The following is a 15,808-nucleotide window of genomic DNA, read 5'->3' as shown; positions in this document are numbered from 1 at the left end:
AGTAAAGTGCGTTTTTATTTTAAATGATTAATCATAAATCTATTTTATAATATACATATATATATATATATAGAAAAGAAGGAAAAAAAAAAAAAAAAAAAAAAAAAAAACCAATATTAAAAAGATAAAACAAATAAAAAAAAATACATACATATATATATATATATATATATATATATATTGTTTTATATTTTTAATTTTTTTTTTTTTTTTTTTTTTTTTTTTATTGTATGCTATAAAAATTAGCTAGCTATAAGGGGATGCATAATATTATTAATCATAATAAGGAGAAACAAACAATAGACAACAAAAAATAATTGAAGAAGGCAAAAAAATAAACACTGAATGAAATTTCGAATAGTTCTTTGATTGTTATAATACATATAATGATTGTAAGAGTATATTAAGTGCAAAAATAAAAATAAAAATAAATATAAATAAATACATATATATATATATAAATAAATACATATATATATATATATATATATATATATATATATACATATATATATATATAAATAAATACATATATATATATATATATATATATATATATATATATAAACAATCCATAGTTAAAAATATAATTTAGTCAAATGAGTAATCCATTTAATTCTTTCGAAAATATTAAAGGAGACAATGAAAATCAAAGTGGATATGAACAAATGAAAGAATACCTCAATGCTAATCAAAATATAAATCTGAATGAATCTACAAAAGACCATATTAATATTAAAAATGATGATGTTATAATTAAAAATAATAATATATGTAATGATTCTCACTATGAAAGTGATAAAATGTGTAATGATACTAACAAATATTATATAACACCTAATGATAATGAAAATATAAATAGCAATAATCATATACACCATATGAATGAAAATTTCTTAGAGAATAAAATGAATAATGAAGAGGATAATAAAATATTAAATAATATAACAGAATATAAAATGACTGAACAACATGAGAACCAAATAAATGATTCGAATGATGAGTTAATAAAAGAGAATATAATTAATTTTCATAATAGTAATGAAAATATTCAAATGAATAATATAAATAATGATGTAATGAGAGATGTTTTGGATGTCTCAAATTATGAACAGGATAATATGAACGCATGCGATGAAGGAAAAAAAAATGAATCATTGAAATATAATTCAGAGAATGATAAAAATTCAGAAAAAAAAATTGAACTGGATATATCTATTAATTGTGATAATATAAATATTATAAACAGTACAAATAATAATAATAATAATGATAATATTAAAAATAGTTGGGGTTATGAAATTAAATATATTAGTGAAGAAGAAAAGGAAAAAAATAATGTGGTCACACAACAAAATGTTAATTATGAAGATAATACAATTAAAAATAATTGTGATTATTTTAAAGAAACTGATAAAAATGTTGTTGATACAAAAATAGACAACATAGATGTTGTTAATGAAGAAAGTGAAATGTGGAATGAATCATATGTTAATAATAATAATAATAATAATAATATTATAAATAATGCAAACGTATTAGATGTTGTTCATAATAATATGTTATCAAATGATGCTATGTTTATTAACTCTCATGTTTCATCAAAGGATGAAGAAAAACAAACTGGTGATAATTTAAACAACCATATTATTAATGACACCATAGACAAGGAAGACGATCAATATATAAACAACGAATCATCTATTATGACAAATAAAGATAATTATAGTAATATCAATTCTACATTGAATAATGAAAATGTATATGACACTATAGATTATGAACCTAAACAAATTTGTAGCGATAGTGATACATATACATACAATAATATAAATAATAACGATATAGAAAATATAACAAACACGGAAATATATAAAAATGATTTTAATATGATAAACGAACAATTTGTAGACAAAGAAAATTATCATGTTGATAAGGGTGACAATATAAATATTGAACATTCTAGTTTATTTATAAAAAATGAACTAACTTCCTTGTCTGAAAATGATGTAAATGTGAATGCAACAAATGAAGTTATGGTTTCTTCTGGAATGGAACAAAATATATTGAACAATGAACTTAATAAGGATTATCTTATAAATAATCAAAATAAGGAACAGAAGGATGAAAATAAGGAAGATCAAATGAATAGTGACATAAATGAAAAAAAATATAATGATATAAATATAAATAATATGAATAATATGAATAATATGAATAATATAAATGATGATAATGATCATAATGATGATTATAATATGAATAGAAAACAAAATGAACAGGACAAAGAAGAAGATAGAATAAATCAATCCAACGAAATAAATGATACATTTACAATTAATAAGTTTGAAGAAAATAATATACCAAAGAATATGAATCCTGGATATATCGAACAAAAGGTAAGTAATGATACATTGATAAGTGATGTTGTAATGAATGAAGTGGAAACAAACAACAGCAACAACAGCAACAACAATAATAATAATATGAAAAATATAGTTAAAAAAACTAGCCACGATACTATCATTGTTGATGTTAATGATGAATTATTAGATCCTAATACAAATAATGATTTTATAAAAAAAAAAGTTAGCGAAGATACTATTGTAAGTGCAATGCAAAGTGAAAGAAAGGAAGGAAAAAAAAATAAAAGAGCAGCAAATAAAATAAATGAACAAAAGGTATTGACGCCTACAAAAAATTTGGCAAATGATATGAGTCATATAGGAAGTGTAAGCAAAACGAGACAAACAAGAAAAAGTGGAAATATGAGTAAAATGGTACCAATTGATCAAATGAATCAATTAAACCAATTAAACCAATTAAACCAATTAAACCAAGTGAACCAATTAAACCAATTAAACCAATTAAACCAATTAAACCACATGAACAATATATATCACATGAATAATTCTAATCCAGTTCAGGATGGATACAAGTCCAATGTCATGAATGGCGATAATATGAACAGCTACATTAAAATGAATGATTTTAACGGAGATATGGATTGTAAGTATTCACAAATTGAAAGAAAAGATTATATAAGAAATAGCGTGAAGGGTAGAGAAATTATAAATATTAATAATGACAAATATTTACAATGGTTTGATACTATTTACACTGTATGTGTAAAATTAGATGATTTATGTTGTAGGTTAAGTGATACATTTCCTCATTCAATGAATATATGGGAGAGAGAAGGAAAAATTAATATGCATACATTAAAATCAGCATTTTATAAATATGAAGATATGAAATTAAATCTATATAATAATGATGAAGGAGATAAATCTGTTATGATGAATGCGAATTATGCAGGAAATAATAATAATGCAGATTGTATTGATAGTAATTATATGAAATCTAATTATATGTCTCCAAATATAATGAATAAAAATAATGAAATCAAAATTAAGAGAATAAAAAAATATAATATGGATGATAATAATATGTCAGTGTATACAAAAAATGGTATAAATAAACAATTAAATGTAACAAATAGTGATAGAAAAAATTATGCTTCAAATGATATATATGTTTCAAATGATCATTATACTCAAATAGATAATATATCACAAATAAATAATATATCACAAATAGATAATATATCACAAATAAATAATATATCACAAATAAATAATATATCACAAATAAATAATATATCACAAATGAATAATATATCACAAATGAATAATATATCACCAATTGAAGATTATTCACAAGGTGATAATTACACTCCTAATATGATGGATCCAAATACTTGTAATAATTTTATAGGCTGTAATAAAAATAATAAAATGAATCAAAATAATAATAAATTGATGAATACAAATGCTGTTCATGATTATGTAATACCTAATGATTTATATAATATAGAAAATATGAATGTGATAGGTAATAATAATATACAATATGAAAAGGCAAAAAGGACAAGGAGAAAAACATCAGAAAAAAATATGAAAGCTGGAAAAATTACTAAAGAGGAGATGGAACTATTGAAAATGTATAATAATGAAAATAACATATCAAATATGTCAAACATGCCAAACATGTCAAATATGTCAAATAATTTAATAACCAATGGAAAATATTCTAATGATTTATTTTTTCATCAAAATGGATTTAATAATTGTTCTTTATACAATGACGAAAATAAAATGAACTGTTCAGAACATGTTAATATTATGCCAACTAATCATAACAATAATAATATTTTATGCTCAAACAATCAAATCAATACGTTTTCACTCAACAATAATGTAATGAATTACAAAGATGAAAATACAAGTACTACTAAAAAAGGAAGAAAAGGAAATAGAAAAATAAATACACCAAAAAATATAGAAAAAAAAACACCCAAAAAAAATTACACAGTTAATAGAAGTAATAATAAAATTATCAAAAATGAGAGTGAATTTGAATACCTCTTAGAATTATCAGACAAAGAAGGACCCAATTTAGATAATCCAGAGGATTTAAAATGTGATGTAGCTGGAGTGTACTGGGATAAGAGAAGTTGGATAGCATCATGGTATGACAACGGTAAACGTTATTATAAATCTTTCTCAGCAAAAACTCATGGGTTCTATAAATCGAAATTTTGGGCTATTAAAGTTAGATTGTCAAAGGTTAAAGGGCAAACAATCTTTGGAAAAAATAGCAGAAAAAATAAAAATAACAAGGCAGAAGTAGATAATACAAATGGGAATAACAACAATGTGAATAATATGAATAATGTGAATAATATGAATAATGTGAATAATGTGAATAATATGAATAATGTGAATAATATGAATAATGTGAATAATATGAATAATATGAATAATATTAATAATGTAAATAATGTAAATAATGTAAATCATCTAAATCATGTAAATCATCTAAATCATGTAAACAATATTAACAACACAAATATGAATGGTTCCTCTTTAAATAATCCTCTCTTGAACGGAATGAATATGAACAACCTCCATATGAACAATATGAACAGAAATAATTTAAATATGAATAACTTAAACATGAACAATATAAATATGAATAATGTAAATGACATCAACAATGTAAATATCAATAACCCAAATATTATTAATGATAATCATATGCCTTATCACACTCCTATTATGCCAGTTAATAATAACATACCCCTTAATAATTTATAATATAAAAATAGGATATATATAAAAAAAAAAAAATATATATATATATATATATAAGAAATAATTACATAAAATAAATCTTATAAGTAAAATAATATTCCTGAACGCAAATCATATTTTCTTAAAGGGAAGTAAAAAATATATGTGTGTAAAGACGTATTTATTTAAAAGTATTACTCCAAATTTTGTTCCATATATATATATATATATATGTACCTTCAGTGGAAATATACTTATAATTATAATAACATTATAGTACTATTATAATTAAAATATTAATTCATATATAATTCAAATGTAATTAAAAATATAATTAATCATATATATATTTATATAAAAATATTAGATAAAATTTTAATATTTTTTCTTTTCATTTCTTTTTTTTTCATTTTTATATTATTTATATATAGTAATTGTTTGTTCCACAATTTTATCTATTTATAATTTCGATGAATGTCTAAAAATTGGTTATACATACATATATATATATATTATATATATTTTATATATATGTAAATATTTTACATATTCATGAATTCATTTTAATATTTTCTCATTTTTATATTTTATATAATTCCACTTTTGTTTTTTTTTTTTTTTTTTTGGCAATTTTTTATTATTATCCTAACATGGTTCATTTAAATTGGTATTTATAATATTATTTTTCTTATATTTATTTTGTAAAAAAAAATATAAACTTAAAAGAAAATAAGCTCATAAAAATTGAGCTCTTCTAAAAAAATGTTATTTATTAGTTTCTTTGAGAGAATATAGTAACCATATAAAAGCAAAATAATTATAGATATAATGATTGTACATTCACAAAAATATATATTTTGTTGAAATTTAAAATAGAAAGAATTTCATTTCTTTTATTGGTAAATTATAACTTTTAAGATATAAATAAATAAATATATATATATATGATTAATTATTTATATAAATTCTGAATACAATTTATTAAAATATTAATAATTTGCAAAAATTCTGTTAATCAAACCAAATAACACTATAATATATTAACTTCTACCAAAAGTTATCCACATATTTAGTAACTAAAATTTTGTATTACCAAAAACAGCTTTTTTTTTAAAAAAAAAAAAAAAAAAAAAAAAAAAAAAAAAAAAAAAATATGAACTGTTCATACGATTTAATAAATTTTACAATTTTTATGAACATTTGAAATATTTACCCATGTGTAAATATACATATAAATCTTTATTATTAAGGAATAACAATACATACATATATATATATATATATATATATTTATCTATTTATTTAACATTTCATTAATTATATTAGCACATTGTTGGGCTTCGTCTATATAAACCGTATGAGTTGAATTGTCTAAAATGACTTGGCTAGCTGAAGGAAAGTAGTCTTTTATAATTTTATCAAAATTTGGAATAGAACAAACTAAATCTGATTTTTTGGCTATAATAAAACTACATGGATTATGATATTTATATTCTTCTGGATTTAATGGGAAATTCATTATAAAGGGTAAATCTTTATAAATTGCTTCAATATTAATTTTCCATGTTAATTGATTTTTATCATTATTTTCTTTAAGTGACATACATAGAAATTGAGCAAATGAATTTGAAATATCTGGTAATTCACATTTTAAATATTGTAAGAATTCCAATTTATTTCTTGGTTTCTTTTCATGTTTTATATGATATAATATGCTAGTAACTTGAGATATATTAAAAGGTAACTTTATATGAACTTTATTACTATTATAATTAAATGGTAATATATCCATAATAATTAAATGTGAAAAAAGGGAACTATTTTTTAAAGCACAATACATTGATGCTTTTCCTCCTAAACTAAATCCAATTAAACAACATTTTTTTATATGTAATTTTTGTAATACATTCTTTATATCATTTTCAATTTCATCAAATCGCATATTTTCAGTATGCTTAGAATCTCCATGATTTCTTAAATCCATTGTTATCACTTTATTTGATTTTAATAATTTACTAAAAAATATAAAATTTTTTCGACTTCCATAACATCCATGCAATAATATAATTGGAATATCTTTTGTCTCATCTTTGAATATATGTGTATTATCTCTGATACTATAAGAAATTCCATCTAATACATCATCTGTTATTTTATCATTATTACTACTACTTGTTATACTACCAACAGAAATTTTATTCCAATTATTTTTCACATTTTTATGAGATAAGAAAAAATATTCACACTTTTTAATTTTCCAAAGAGTATTAAAATTTGAAAAGTTCTTAATTTTATTTAATTTTATAAAAAAATTATTCATTATGATTTTATCGTCACTGGATACGAACCAACGATTATTGTGATAATTTATTTTTGATTTTCTTTCTGAAAGGATTATAAGTGGAAAACAGAAAATATAAAAAATATAAAATAAAATAAGCATTTATATATATATATATATTATATGTATTATATATATTTTTTTTTAACCCTTTGAAAATATAAGAGCACAAAAGTAATTACTATGAAATATTATGTGAATAGTTATTATATATATATATATATATATATATATATATTATATGTATGTGTGCATACACACATGATAGAGTTATATAACTGTATGAATATAAAATAAATGAGTTTTTTTTTCTTTTGCTCAAAAAAAAATAAATATATATATATATATATATATATATATATTTATTTATTTATTTATTCATTTTATTCTACATTGCTTCGTTATTTTTTTGAGGTAATAAAAAATGAATAATTTTTAAAATGACTGCTTAATAAAAACTAATAACAGTAAGTTTATCATATTTTAAATAAAAAAAAAAAATAAAATAATAAAAAAATAAAAAGTATTATATATATATATATATAACCATCGAATTAGAAATATAATAATACATGTTGTAGGCAAAGCAAATGATATTATTTCAAATGTGTAGTGGTTGAAAATACATACATATATATATACATATTGATAATCTTTTATTTAATTGAAATGCCGATTGTAACATTAACATTAAATATATATATATGTATATACCAATATGATGTGAAAAGATAGTGAAGGACATTTTTTTATTTTTTCATTTTTTATTTTTTTATTTTTTCATTTTTTCATTTTTTTATTTTTTCATTTTTTCATTTTTTCATTTTTTTATTTTTTTATTTTTTCATTTTTTTATTTTTTCATTTTTTAATTTTTATTTTATTTTTTATTATCCTTTTATGCTAAATAATATCTTACTACACTTATTTGTAGTATTTCCTGATGTGTTGTTTATATTATTAAGAAATTTAAAATGTTTATGAGAACTTAAATACGAATTATCAGATGCTTTTAAGTGTAAATTTTGTGGTGGGCCCATTCCAATTATAAAAAAGAAATGTTTATTTTTTATATTTTTGAGAGTGCTTTGGATTTTTTCAATTTGTTCATGACATGTTGTTTGAATATTTTTTATATGTTCCTTTTGATTATAATATATAGATATATTGTTTGGTATTTGTAAAAATAATTCCTCAAGTTCTTTTTTTAAAGAATGAATATATACATATCTTTTAATAATTTTTTGATCTAGATAACTTTGAATTTGTAGCATATTATTTTCTTTATAGTATATTTTTTCCTTTTCCTTTACTTTTTGATACATATTTTTAGTATTTTTATTGATGTGATTATTTTTTATATCCTTGTATATATATTTTTTTAATTCTTCATTATATAAATAATTATAAAAATCATTTGGATGTAATATATAACTACTTGTACTTGATGAATTATCTTTGATCAGAAGATTATTTTGTATATAATATTTTTGTTTATTTGTATTATATTCAACATTTGTTATATTTTCTTTATCTATATTATAATTGTTTGATGAATTTATAGTATCATCTTGTATATTATTTGTTAGACATTGCATACTTGTTATTGTTTCATTTATATTATCACTATTTTCATTTATAAAATCAAAAAATATTTTTTTTTTTTTTTTTTTTTGTTTTTCATCTAATATGTGTAAAAAAAAATTCTGAACGTTCAGGCGAAAATGATTTTTGATAATATAAGACAATTTGAATAATGCTAATATTTTATTAAGAATATATATATTTTGTAGATATAATTTATTTGAAATAAAATGATTATTTGATTTTAAGATAGAATTATTTTTATATTTTTGTTTTTCATTATTATATTTATATATAATAACATTATAAAAATGTATAAAATGAAGTTTAATTTTATTTTTTATATGACGAACTAAGAATATGGTTACATAATTTTTATTTTTTATAGTAAAGTTTTGTATTAAATTTGCAAGTTTTTTAAAATAAATTTTATTTTCCATATGTTTATGAATATAAGATTTTATAATATTATTTTTAAATTCATCTCTTTTTCTTAATAATAATCTTAAAACATATATTTTATCTTTATTTATAATCTTATTTAATATATTACATAAATATATACATGAATATCCTAATACTAAGGCATTCGAAATTATTTTTTCATAATTCTCGAAATTTTTTTCAAATATTATTTTTTCTTCTAATATATGTCTTTCCAAATGTTTCTTACACTTTTTTAATTTTATATTTTCTAAATTAATATCTGATATTTTCTTGTTATAATATTTTATTTTCTTATGCATATCAAACATAGGAAATTTTGTGTAGATATATTTATTATCGCTTTCTATTTTGTTCTTATCAATAACTTCGTTAGCATTATTATGGTTCTCCATGTTCAAAGAAAAAAATAATAATAAATATATAGACACATGAACATAAATATATAAATATATATATATATATATATATATATATATATATATATTATGGAGTATAAAATGAATCAGAGAACTTATATATGATACAGTTAAAATTAACAATATATATATAAAATTATATATATATATATATATGAAGTAAATACGAATTAATTTATTAATTATATTATATATATGTATTTGTATATATATTTTTAAATAACATTTATAAAATAAAAATTTATATATCAATATATATGTTGTCCTCTCGTTTTGAATTAATAGACATATTCAAATAGACACGTTAAAAAAATAATAAAACATAAAATGAATAAATAAATATATATATATATATATATATATTATATATATGTTTTCCTTTTTTTTTTTTTTTTTTTTTTTTTTTATTTATGTTTAATTATGCATGTATAATATAAAAATTTCCTCGTGATTCAATGTCCAAAATATGTTGTAAAAAAAATATACGTGGAAGACTTTTTAAAAAAAAATTTTTTTTTCTCTTATTCATGCATATGTATGCATATACATATATATTACATATATATATATATATATATAACATAATAATAATATAATAATTTTTTTATAATTTTCCTTTTTTTTGATTACATGTTCTAATAAAATAGTGAAAACTTAAATTTTATATTTACAACGGAATTGATGAAGACATTTAATATAGCTCATAATTTTAATAAACTATAATGATATAATATACATATATATCGCTATATACATCGAAAGATGCTTTTTTTTTTTTTTTTTTTTTTTTTTTTTTTTTTTTATTTTTTAATGTTTTAAAGTGTATTAGCAAATGATAATATACATAAAAATTATTGAAAAAAAAAAAAAATATATATATATATATATTTTTTTTTTTTTATTTAATTTGTTCAGCTTGTTGGTATATGAAAAAAAAAAAATAATAGAAACAAAAAAATATATAAACAGATTTGTGTAGGTTGATATATATTTTGTCTTAGCTATGATATATACATATATGGATACATACATATATAAAATATTTATATATATAATATTTTTATTTTTTTTATGCGTATTGATAATCGGGGGCTGCAATATATGCCTTTGATTTTTTATGTCTTCTATTTTGAATGTAATTATATCCAAAATTTAATTTTTGTTCATCCCATTTACATTGTAGATATTCATTAAACCACTTGACACATTTTTGATTACTAATATTTTGATTCATATGAAAAGAATGTGATAATAAACATTTATATTCTTCTATTCCTAGATATTTACATGTATCATTTGGATTATCTATATTTATTCTATCTATATATAAATTTAATTTATTTCTTATATCATTTTCTGTATTTAATGAGTGCATATCTCTATTAATAATTGTATTATTATTATTTGCATTTTTGAAAGTATATAAACCATAATTATATGCTAATAATCTTTCCCAGTCAGCATAAAAATGTTTTGTCTTATTAGGTGTTTTATAACCTTCTTCAGGATATAAATCACTTGATATATTACTATAATTTGTATTAATTTTATTATTAGAAGATGTTGTTTGATTATTATTTTTCTCTTTCTTAAATATTATATTATTATTAATTGGAAAAGGATATTCAACAGGTTTGTTTTTTTTTGCATCCTTTTCATCTACTTCATCATATATATTCACACCAGTATATCTTTCAATATTTTTTTTTTCAACACTATATTTATATTTATTCATATTTTCATTTTTATCAATAAATGGATTAATAGGTATCTTCTTAATCATATCAATTAAAGAGTCGTTATTATTTATACTACTCTCTTCATATAACTCACTACTTTTCTTATCACCATATGTTGAATCCTCATCTTTGTTATTCTTATCATGACTATCTTCACATCTTATTATTCTTTTGTAATTAAAAACGTCCAAGAAACTCCATCCTCCTTTCATTATCAAAAAATAAAATGAAAAAAAAAAAAAAATATATATATATAAATATATATATATATATATATATATATATATATATATTTATATGATATAATAAGTCGTATGACAAGGCATACAATTATTAAAATAAATATTCAAATATAATATTGTTTAAAAAATATGCCAATATTACACATATATATAAAAATGTAATATATAAGTTATATTACTTTTAATATATGTATATATAAAATATGTATTATATATATGAAAATATATAAATTCACAAAAAAAAAAAAAAAAAAACAAAAAAAAAGAAAAAAGAAAAAAGAAAAAAGAAAAAAGAAAAAAGAAAAAAGAAAAAACTATTTTTTTTTTAAAAACAAAAATATTGCATATATATATATAATATTATTTTAAAATATATATTAATTTATTTTTTTTTTTTTTTTTTTTGGAGCGTTTCCAATTCATCGTCTTGTATGCATTAATAAAAAAATATATGTATTATATAATATATAGGTAGGTACCATATATATATATTATGTATATATAAATATATTTATGTATGTAATACAACGGTTATAATAATATATATATTAAATTTATATATATATATATATATATATATATATTATATATTTATTTATTTATAATATTTTTAATTTACATTTATTTGAGCATGTAAGTATTATACAACATAATGTTTGAAGAGAATAAATTAATTTGTTATAAAATTTTAACTTTTTAAAAAACTCAAATAAATAAATAAATATATATATATATATATATATATATATATATATATTTTTTATAACTGTTTGTAGCTTCAAAATGAATAATGATAATAATTGTGGGTCAGGAGAAATGAACATATGTGAGGATATAGAAGAATTAATTGAAGATTTAATATATTATATTAGAACAAACGATATAGAAGAAGTAAAAAAAATTTTAGAAGAAGATTCTAGAATAATTAATTTAAATAATATTAAAGATGAGAATGATAATACATTATTACATTTTGCTTGTGCAAATAATAATATAGATATGATTCTATTCTTACTATATGAATGTAATATAGATTATAATCAATACAACAAAAGTGGTAACACTCCCTTAATGTGGTCCATACAAAACAAACATATAGAATCTACTAGAGAAGTTTTATTCTTCGATTATTATTTAAATAAAATTAAATATAATAATTTAGAAAAGAAAAAAAATGAAGTATTTGAAAATATTAGAAATGTTATTGACAATAATTTTATAAATCCTAATTATAGGTTATCACAAAATATAAAAAAGAAAATCAATGCAATCGATATATATAAATTGTATGACAAAATAAATGAGAAAAATATAAACAATGAAAATATAAATAATAATATAATTACATGTGATGAAATATTACAAAATATTAAGGAAGAACAACTTATTCATTATAAAGAAAGGAACAAAATTAATTTATTAAAAAAAAATGAATTTAATAAAAGTATTTTATCTGAAGCGTTTGATGCACAGAATGAACAGATTCTACATCTAATTTTGAATCACCCCATATCTGTTGTGTTGGATAACCAAGAAGAACAACTAGAAGATGATAATAAAAATAGAGATGTTGGTGATAATAAAAATAGAGATGGTGGTGATAATAAAAATAGAGATGATGGTGATAATAAAAATAGAGATGATGGTGATAATAAAAATAGAGATGATGATGATAATAAAAATATAGATGATGGTGATAATAAAAATAGAGATGGTGGTGATAATATATGTGTAAATATGAGTGAAGAGTACCCCACCAAAAAAAATGACAACACCAATAATAATAATATTAATAGTAATAGTAATAATTTTTGTGGTAGTGTGACTTCTAATATACATAATAATGAATCAAATAAAAAATTTACAACAAATATTGAAGAAGCTAAAATAATTCAAGAAAAGGTTTATCAATTAAAAATAGATAATAACATAAAAAAAAAAGAACAACCAAATGTTGATAGTAATAATAATATTATAATACATATAAGAGAAATTGGACTTAATTATTTTGGAGATAGTCTAGATGAATCAAATGCATCTAATGATGTAACTGGAATTAATATATGGGAATCGTGTCTTGTGGCTAGTCGATGGTTTAGTGATTTATGTTTAGAAAATTTTTTTTTTAATAAAAATATTTTAGAAATTGGTGCTGGTAGTGGTATGGCTAGTATTACATTATTTATATATTCACATCTTTACAATAATAATAATAATGAGAAAGGTATAAATAATTTAATAATTAGTGATATAAATAATATAACATTAAATAATATTAAACATAATTTATTATTAAATGAAAATATATTAAATTCTATTAATTTAGAATGGAAGAATAAAATTACAGTTACTAATATCGATTTTACAAATAAAAATACATATCCACAAAAAAATAATGAAATAATAAAATATGATTGTATAATCGCTAGTGATATTATTTATGATCATAAAATAGTATCATCTATTATATATTTATTAAATACAACTCTACAAATTAATGGAACCTTTCTATATGTTTGTAAAAAAAATAGAGACGGTATACAATTATTTATAAACGAATTAAAAAATAATAATTATACTATTCATTATTTTACACCTCCAAATGAATATTTTAAAAATCCTTTTCTTAATTTATCACAAAATTTATTTAATATGAAATTCTCAGAGTTTGATGATCAAGAAAATTTTATTATGATGAAATGTCACAGGTTATAAATATAAAAAAAAAAAATTATCACACTATAATAGCACACATAAAAATAAATATATATATATATATATATATATATATGTATATATGTATATATGTATATATGTATATATGTATATATGTATATATGCTTTTTTTTTTTTCTCTTATTTCTTCTTTTATATATATCCATTTTTTTTAAATACATAATAAAAATTTATGCCTATAAGGTTATAACATATATACCTGCCATTTTTAATATTATATGAATAAATATATATATATATATATATATTTTTGAAACTCTTAAAAGAACAAATATATTTTTTTAAAATTTAAAATAAAAATAAATAAATATTATGTAATATAAATTTATACAATTAAAAAATAATAATAATAAATAAATTATTACGGTTATATTAATAAATAAATATTTATATATATATATATATTATATATATATAATATATTTATTATTTTATAGAAGGGAGATTAAAGTGTACAACGTAATATATATTAAAAATGTTATATATAAATTATTAAGAGAAATATACATATATTTTTATTTTTTTGTTGTGATAAGTAATATATATATATATAATATTACAATTTATATTTATTATGAAGCACTTTTTTTTTTAATAAATTATTATATATATATATAATATTAATGTTATCATTATAATTTTATTATATCCTTTTTTGTTATTAAATAATAAAGGCATATCATCCCTTATTTTTTTTTTATATTTTTATTATACATATTATTTATATAATAATATTGATATATTATTACATATACATAAAATATTTAATATATATATATAATATTATAAGTATTTAATATATGATACCTTTTAATTCATTACATTATAAAATGTTTATATATTATTATAAATATTGATATATATATATATATATATATAATATATATATATATTTATTTATATATGTAAATTAAAAGAAAGCTTTTATATTTTATTTATTATATCCATATTGTATAATATTATAATTTTTTCTTCCTTTTTTTTTTAATGGAAAAAAAAAAAAAAAAAAATAAGGATTCCTAAAAATTATAAAGTTTCTCAATTTATATTTTAAGAATAAAAAAAAATATTATATATAAATATATATGTGAAATAATAAAAAAAGAGAAAAAGTAATTTTTTTTCATTTTTATTTTAATTCAGGTATTTAAAAAAAGAAAAAAAAAAAA

General features: G+C 18.3%; 5 protein-coding genes across 5 annotated transcripts; 2 read left to right on the top strand and 3 right to left on the bottom strand.

Annotated features, from left to right (window-relative positions):
• Window positions 1-599: 599 nt before the first annotated feature.
• Window positions 600-5,159, top strand: PGSY75_1143100 (transcription factor with AP2 domain(s); the record flags this gene model as incomplete). The annotated part of the gene is made up of 1 exon (XM_018786547.1): window positions 600-5,159. The coding sequence occupies one exon, from the start codon at window positions 600-602 to the stop codon at window positions 5,157-5,159; it is 4,560 nt and encodes a 1,519-aa protein (XP_018641342.1).
• A 1,270-nt stretch (window positions 5,160-6,429) lies between these two features.
• Window positions 6,430-7,578, bottom strand: PGSY75_1143000 (putative alpha/beta hydrolase; the record flags this gene model as incomplete). Its single annotated transcript, XM_018786546.1, has 1 exon — window positions 6,430-7,578. One exon carries the CDS (start codon window positions 7,576-7,578, stop codon window positions 6,430-6,432), a length of 1,149 nt encoding a protein of 382 aa, XP_018641341.1.
• A 787-nt stretch (window positions 7,579-8,365) lies between these two features.
• On the bottom strand, window positions 8,366-9,898 carry PGSY75_1142900 (hypothetical protein; the record flags this gene model as incomplete). The annotated part of the gene is made up of 1 exon (XM_018786545.1): window positions 8,366-9,898. The coding sequence occupies one exon, from the start codon at window positions 9,896-9,898 to the stop codon at window positions 8,366-8,368; it is 1,533 nt and encodes a 510-aa protein (XP_018641340.1).
• A 1,093-nt stretch (window positions 9,899-10,991) lies between these two features.
• On the bottom strand, window positions 10,992-11,873 carry PGSY75_1142800 (hypothetical protein; the record flags this gene model as incomplete). Its single annotated transcript, XM_018786544.1, has 1 exon — window positions 10,992-11,873. The coding sequence occupies one exon, from the start codon at window positions 11,871-11,873 to the stop codon at window positions 10,992-10,994; it is 882 nt and encodes a 293-aa protein (XP_018641339.1).
• An 813-nt stretch (window positions 11,874-12,686) lies between these two features.
• PGSY75_1142700 (putative methyltransferase) lies at window positions 12,687-14,618 on the top strand (the record flags this gene model as incomplete). The annotated part of the gene is made up of 1 exon (XM_018786543.1): window positions 12,687-14,618. The coding sequence occupies one exon, from the start codon at window positions 12,687-12,689 to the stop codon at window positions 14,616-14,618; it is 1,932 nt and encodes a 643-aa protein (XP_018641338.1).
• Between the last annotated feature and the right edge of the window lie 1,190 nt (window positions 14,619-15,808).

Source organism: Plasmodium gaboni, chromosome 11 (assembly GCF_001602025.1).
Source record: "Plasmodium gaboni strain SY75 chromosome 11, whole genome shotgun sequence".
Taxonomy (NCBI): domain Eukaryota; phylum Apicomplexa; class Aconoidasida; order Haemosporida; family Plasmodiidae; genus Plasmodium; species Plasmodium gaboni.
This window is presented reverse-complemented; position numbering and strand designations above follow the sequence as displayed.